Source organism: Papilio xuthus, unplaced genomic scaffold (assembly GCF_000836235.2).
Source record: "Papilio xuthus unplaced genomic scaffold, Pxut_1.1 DF826923.1, whole genome shotgun sequence".
NCBI lineage: Eukaryota > Metazoa > Arthropoda > Insecta > Lepidoptera > Papilionidae > Papilio > Papilio xuthus.
In genome coordinates this window covers 871504-878832 of record NW_013531726.1, presented here as the reverse complement: position 1 = coordinate 878832, position 7329 = coordinate 871504, and the positions used below count along the sequence as shown (strand labels likewise).

The window sequence follows — 7329 nt, the reverse complement described above, 5'->3', positions numbered from 1 at the left end:
TAAATAAAAAGCAGCTCTTCAAGGCATAAATTCTAAAAAAATATGAATAAATAGTATCCTATGTCCGTCTCCTGGCTCTAAGCTACCTCCTCACCAATTTTAAGCCATAGCGGTAAAGCCGTTTTTGAGTTATAAATAGTGTAACTAACACGAATTTCTTTTAAATATATAGTTTTTTTTTACTAGCTGTTGCAAGGGACTCCGCCCGCACGCGTTTAAAAAAACTTAATAAATAGCCTACGTGTTCTTCCAGAATTCTTAACCTGTGCCAAATTTCATCAAGATCCCTTAAGCCGTTCCGGAAAATACGTCCAACAAACATCTATCCATCTAAACTTTCGCATTTATAATGTTAGTAAAATCACCAAGAAAACGATATTAATATCAAGCGCCTGGAATTTAATTGCCGCAAGAATTCGAACGATTCGGTTTGCTCTTCAATACCAGTGAAATTCCACTGTCCTAAAACATGTAACATATTGTTGTCTCCGATTTTTCAAAAAGAATAAGAGGGACGGCTTCATCTTTTATACAAGTATTTCGACATTGGAATACATAGACCACGGCAGATTATCAACAGCTCATTTTTTTTTTAAATTAATAGTCACTCAGGAACATAAAATAAACAAAATTAAAATTATTTAAAAAAGTATTTAATAACATATATTTATAAATGAATGACATGATATATTTTTCATAATAGAATCCCCTTTGCCTACATAACTAACCGTGGGTTTCTAGGGCAAAATTATCTGTATAAAACATATCATCCCTATCTTTGACAAAATGTTTTAAACGTGGAATTTGGTCTTAGAAACTCACGGTAAATGTTTATAACTTGAGTTACAATTCCTGTGTACTCGTGAAGGTTTGGACCGCTAGAGTTGTTCTTCATCAAGTTTTGAGAGTACAGTTTTTACCTGACCGATAGATGGGGTAATATTTTTCGCGCTTTAATTTTTAAGTTTTTACCGCTTGTAGCGTAGACAAGTGTCATAATTAGTCCATTTTTTTTTCCAGACAGAATAAAAATATACAGATGATTTTAAGGTTAATTATTTTGCTTGTCTGTTTTTCAGTAATCTCTACGCACAACTTTCAAGTAGAGACCTCCTTGGGAATAGAGTAGTACACGCATGGGATCGTATTTTATTTCCGACGGTGTACTCTTCGATGGCTCCACACGGTATTTCGACAAAAACTTCACAATGAACACTTGAGATTGTAATTTAGCAAACCGCATACCTGAAATGAATTATTATTATTATTTTATGGCAAATATATTCTTTATTACTTTTTCTAATTTAATCTTGCATAGATACATTTTGACTATTTTCTACGTGTGTACCAAATTTCTGGCGATACCTTCTAACAAACATCCATCCATCAATCAATCCAAACATTCGCATTTATAATATTAGTAAGAAGTGTATAAACAAATCAACATACCTATACAGTTTCTGGGTCCAGTACCAAATGGTAAATAGGCGCAAGGGTGGCGTTTTTTCTCATTTTCCGTACTAAAATTTTCCGGGTCAAATTTCTCTGGGTTAGGATAGTATTTTGGATCATGATGTATACCCCAAGTGGATAAAACTACAGATGTCCCTTTCTCAAGAGTAATATCAGTGCCAGGAAGTTTATAATCAACTTGAGCCTTGCGCAGTATAACATCGGCGATCGGATACTTTCTTAAAGTTTCATCAAACACTTGATGGAGATATGTCATGTCGTTCAAGCTTTCATAAGTTATTTCCCCATTGTGTCCTTTAAGAACCTCTTTGATTTCTGTAATGAGTTTGTCTTGTACATCAGGATTCTTCGCCAATTCATAAAACAGGTGAGTCATCGTCGATGCACTAGTTTCGTAGCCAGCCGCATAGAAAACAAATGTCTGCGCTGCAATTATACTGTCTGTGACTTCAAGAGTTTTTACATCTTCATTATCATTTCTTTTGTATGATTCTATTGTCTTGTTCTGTCTTAATTCTAAAATTAAATCCATAAAGTCTTTTCTATTTGTTGGCATTCCACCTCTTTGCTTTATAACAGATTTCGTAAGATCATAGAAGAACGTTCTGATATTTTTCGGAAAGAGCGAACTATTGAATTTTTTCAATATACCAGGATACATCATGTCCAATTCTACGCCGTAATTAGTTACAAACATTATTTTATCAAAATTTTCTAGTGTTTGCATCATCTCATCGTCTAGATCCACACCGAAAGCGCAAGCTGTTATTGATCCTATTGTAAACTTTTGAAGGAGAAGATGCATAGGCAGTTCCGTTTGCTTGTCATAGATCTGACCTATGTAATCAATCACTTTATCCCCTCTGTCAGTCATCAGATATAACATATTCTTCAATTTTCCCGACGTGAAGAGAGGTGTGAACCGGTGTCGTAGTACCCTCCACTTGTCACCATCCGCATGAAACATATTCTGTCCCAAACCTTCTTCACTAAATGAAATTCCTCGGTCGACGAACAAATCAAAGTCTTTGATCAGAACGTGCTTAATAATATCCAAATCGCGCAGCATTAAGCAAGGAGTTGTCATTCTATAAAGGCCGACGACTTTTTCATTTGGATATGCTGGATAAATCTTTTTTAGAGTCATGATTAAATGTTCTCGTCTAAGAACAGAATCTATGATATTACCGAAGAATGGTAGCGGTTTGGGTCCGACGACATTTCTTTTCTTCCAATAATCAAATGTCCTGGTGAAGTAATAGTATAAAGACAATAACAAAGTTGTCACAGCCAGTAAAAAGTACATATTGCTTAACCTTCACTGTTCCCACGAGCTACTGAATAACAGACACTTTTTGTTGTTTGTTAAATATATAGATACGAGTCATTTTATAAATTGTCCAATTCATGCTAAGTATAATGATAACGAAAAGGCATTGACTCGATAAAATATTATTATGTTTTCGATTTGTTGTCAGGAATGCTAACTTGGTCGAAACGAGATTGATCAAAGGGCCTATTATGAATATGTGTGTACGTTTTCGTAATGACATCGACAACATTTGAATTAAAACTTATGCAGCCTGCCTGGTTAAAAGTACACCAATAAATCTGATACAAATATTCAAATATTTTGTTGATGTTACGAAGGCGCCTTTCACAAATATTCGTGCTAGGCCCTCAGATGTTTATTTCTTTTAATTCACATTTCATATAGTCGCCAAAACTGATGACTGTAGTAAGTTAGTGTTAATTAAACGACAAAAAGATGTTAATAGGAAAATGATTCCAACCCAAAAAATTATGTTAAGACAAAATATATTAAGCACACATTTTTTCACAAACTGCAGACGACTACAACTTTTTATATTAAAATATAAAACAGTAAAACTGTAAGCTTAGTATAAAAACACATCTATATATAAAAGAAAGTTGTGTTAGTTACACTATTTATAACTCAAGAACGGCTTTACCGATATGCCTGAAAATTGGTGAGGAGGTAGCTTAGACCCAGGAGACGGACATAGGATACTATTTATTCATTTTTTTTAGAATTTATGCCTTGAGGAGCTGCTTTTTTAACTTATCTATTATATATTTAAAAAAAAATTATATTATATATCCACGCGGACGGAGTCGCGGGCGACAGCCAGTTACTAATGAAATTGCAAAGTCATGTTTCATCAGATATTATAAAAAAGGACCTGATATAAGAAAGAATAATAAAAATTATAGATAACAAAGAAAAACATTGATAAGCTGATGTCTACGAATATTTTGCCTGCGCACTAAAACAAAGATTTTTTTTTATTTAAACAGAGCAAAATATTATGTTATATGAAAAAGATTAAGCAATGAAAAAAGTAGTGGCGAGTGAGATTTGAATTAATTAAAAAAATCATGTGTCACGTCACGTTCACTGCAAGTGTGTTGTGACGATGGAACATACCTATCATAACCTATCATACTCCAGATAAGAAAACGAATCGGATGACACCTCGATAAGTGTAACGTAAGGAATAACAATATTAATACGACTAATCAAGACCCAGAGTTATATTAAATAGATCTTTAGTTTCTTTGTTATCTTCAATAAATCTATATATATAAAAATGAATTGCTGTTCGTTAGTCCCGTTAAAACTTGGGACGGCTGAACGGATTTATCTTATCTTGGTCTTGAAATATTCGTGGAGGTCTAGGGAAGGTTAAAAGGTGAGAAAGATTCGGATAATTACCGGGAACTAATTAAGTTTTTTATTCCACGCGGACGGAGTAGCGGGTAACAGTAAGTAAATAATAATATCAATTTCGTATCTTATTATTTACTTGCTTATTATATATTAAGTTATATACTAGTAGGACTATCAGCACACTATCACAAATTATTATTTCTGTCTACATGTCTCGGTTGCGGACGTCAATTGTTTTCGTTGTTTCATGATCATTAATTCCTTGGTAAAATATTCAAGTAAATTCCAGATTCGGGATAAACAAAGAGTCGTTTAGGACCGTATTTGAATTCGGCCATAGTTTTTGAAGACGGCTCCAGTCGGAACTTCGACAGGAACTTGATGATGCAAACTTGCACCTGCCATTTAGCAAACCGGTTACCTGAAATATAAGAAATAACGTGATAAAAATTACTTAACCAAGTATAGTAGGATGTTCACAAGGGACAACAGTTTTAAAGTTTTGTCCTATTTATAATAGTACCTGGATGACTGTATTTTTTGGAAATTATATTTAAGTACGAATTACTAATAAAATGATGAAATATGAATAATATTTTTCGATCTTACCGATAGAAAAAGTTAAGTTTATGTTTAAGTTGATTATCGATAAAACACGAATAAAATGACATTTTCTAAAAATGATTCCTAGCTAGATCGATTTATTGCCCCCGAAACCCCCTATATACTAAATTTTATGAAAATCGTTGGAGCCGATTCCGAAATTCCAATTTTATTATATATATATATATATATTGCTCATTTAAAGATATAAGATTTAATTACGCATCATCTTTCTAGCCATATCAGTCACCTGGGGTCTTCACAAATAGAATTGACGACAGGAAGATGAACGTAAAATCTTAAGCCAAAACTCTAAGGTTTATAAAACTTTGTGCTTAAACCTCACCTGAGTGCTATGAGTCAAAAACTCGCTGCTTGATAGAGGCTTCGTAAAAACAAATGTTTTAGTAAATCCTCACAAGAATTTTAGTTCACCTCTAACTTAAGGTAGGTTCCGAGCCTATCAGTGGGGACGTGGTGGCTGATAATGATGATTTTAGTTTTCACAACGAGATCTTCAATTTTTGTATAGAAACTCAATGAATTTCGTATAAAAGAAACCCTATATAATTTAATCCAGATATTAACATTTATTAAATTGTAAAAAACATACCTATGCAATTTCTGGGACCAGCACCGAAGGGTAAAAACGCACATGGATGCCTATTTTTCACATTCTCAGGACTGAAGCGTTCAGGATCAAATTTTTCCGGATCTGGATAATACTTAGGATCATGATGAATACCAAAACCGGACATAATTACGGTTTGTCCTTTCTTGAGAGTAACATTAGTGCCAGGAACTGGATAATCAGCTTTAACATTACGATTCAAAAGATCTGCTACCGGATATTTTCTTAATGTTTCATGAAAGACTTGAATGAGATATGTCATATCATGTAAAGTGTCACTTGTTATAACACCGTTGTGACGTAAAAGTACTTTGTTGATTTCTTCAACAACTTTGTCTTGTATCTCAGGATTCTTTGCCAATTCATACATCATGTAAGCCATAGTCGAAGCACTGGTTTCATATCCAGCTGCATAGAATACAAATGTCTGCGCAGCGATCACACTGTCGGTCAGTTCAAGAGCCGTCACACCTGCATCGTCATGTTTCTTAATCGCTTCAATCGACTTCTTTTGCCTTAATTCTAGAATTAAATCCATGAAATCCTTCTTATTCGATGGTATTCCACCTCTCTGTTGGATGACATTTTTTGTTAGATTGTCAAAAAATGGACCTATCGACTTAGCAAAGATTGATCCATTAATCTTTTTCAAAATACCAGGATACATCATATCTAATTCGAATCCATAATTAGAATTGAAGATAACACTATCCATTTTTTCTAAAGCTTCAAATAATTCATCATTTAAATCCAAACCAAAGGCACAAGCAGTTATTGAAGCCATGGTAAACTTTCGAACTAGGGGAATGATATGTTGCTCTGGTTGACTTTCACAAATCTTCTCAACGTTATTGATGAACTTGTCGCCTCTGTCAGACATCAAATACAGCATGTTCTTAAGCTTACCCAACGTGAATAGAGGTGTAAAACGTTGTCTCAGAGCCCTCCATCTATCACCATCGGCGTGAAAGATATTAAGACCCAAACCTTCTTCACTAAATTCAATTCCTCTATCAGTAAATAATTCAAAATCCTTAATCATAACATGCTTTATAACATCCAAGTCGCGCAGGAAGAGGCAAGGCGTCGTCATTCTATAAATTCCAACGACCTTCTCTTCTGGATATGCTTCATATATATCTTTATAGATCATAAGCAAGTGCTTTCGTCGTATCACAGATTCCATGATGTTGCCAAAAAATACGACCGGTTTTGGTCCCACAACATTTCTCTCTTTCCAATAGTTGAAATTCCTTGTAAAGTAAAGATATAAAACCACCAACAAAGTTGATGTAAATAATATTATCGTTAACATTATGAAATACCGTCACTGCGCACAGTTTTTCACAAATGTAAACAAATTTGTAAACGCTCTTCTGTATATATACGTAGAGATCACATTATGCAAAGTCATTGGTGTAATAATGAACTATGTATCTTACTATAAAAAATTAAGATATGATGATTAATCTTACATAATATTATGTAATTTTTCCATTTATATTATCCTGAAATATTACATAAGCAGGATGTTCTAGAAAGATTTTTTTATTGTCACTGTATTTATTCAGGTGACGAAGTCTACAAGTATTGCAGCGATTTTTTGAGTGATCGTTTGATCTATTGGTAAATGTAGCGAAGTTTTATTGATACGAAATTTATGGAAACCTTTTATTGTACTGTATATGCTCATCTGAGTGTGACAGTCCCTTTGTGCTGAAATTTTAGTCAATAGACTGTTCAACAAAGCTCAACACAGCATATTGCTGTGCTCCGTTCAAAGCTCAATGCGTTGAGTGCTTGTTACCAAGTTATTGTTTGCACAGCGGCAATAAAGTCACATGTGTATGTGTATCTTTATTCGCACAATTGCACAGACCGTTTATTAACTTTGTTAATTTATAACTTAACTCGTTTTAGTACTTAGTTT

General features: G+C 33.8%; 2 protein-coding genes across 2 annotated transcripts; both read right to left on the bottom strand.

Annotated features, from left to right (window-relative positions):
• Positions 1-682: 682 nt before the first annotated feature.
• On the bottom strand, positions 683-2781 carry LOC106122599 (cytochrome P450 6B5-like). The gene is given in 2 exon segments (NM_001312214.1): positions 683-1245; positions 1450-2781. Coding segments are annotated over 2 exon segments (1500 nt in total). The 5' UTR covers positions 2780-2781; the 3' UTR covers positions 683-1075.
• Positions 2782-4283: 1502 nt separating this feature from the next.
• LOC106122600 (cytochrome P450 6B5-like) lies at positions 4284-6763 on the bottom strand. The gene is made up of 2 exons (XM_013318668.1): positions 5382-6763; positions 4284-4586 (listed from the first exon to the last, which is right to left on the bottom strand). Exons 1-2 carry the CDS (start codon positions 6712-6714, stop codon positions 4420-4422), a joined length of 1500 nt encoding a protein of 499 aa, XP_013174122.1. The 5' UTR covers positions 6715-6763; the 3' UTR covers positions 4284-4419.
• Positions 6764-7329: the final 566 nt, after the last annotated feature.

What these genes read in the sequence shown, in the direction of transcription:
- LOC106122600 (XM_013318668.1), bottom strand. Translation starts at nt 6,714, where the DNA reads ATGTTAACGATAATATTATTTACATCAACTTTGTTGGTGGTTTTATAT. An exon ending in TGGTCCCAGAAATTGCATAG is followed by an intron (nt 4,587 to 5,381) that starts GTATGTTTTTTA and finishes CTTATATTTCAG; the next exon opens with GTAACCGGTTTGCTAAATGG.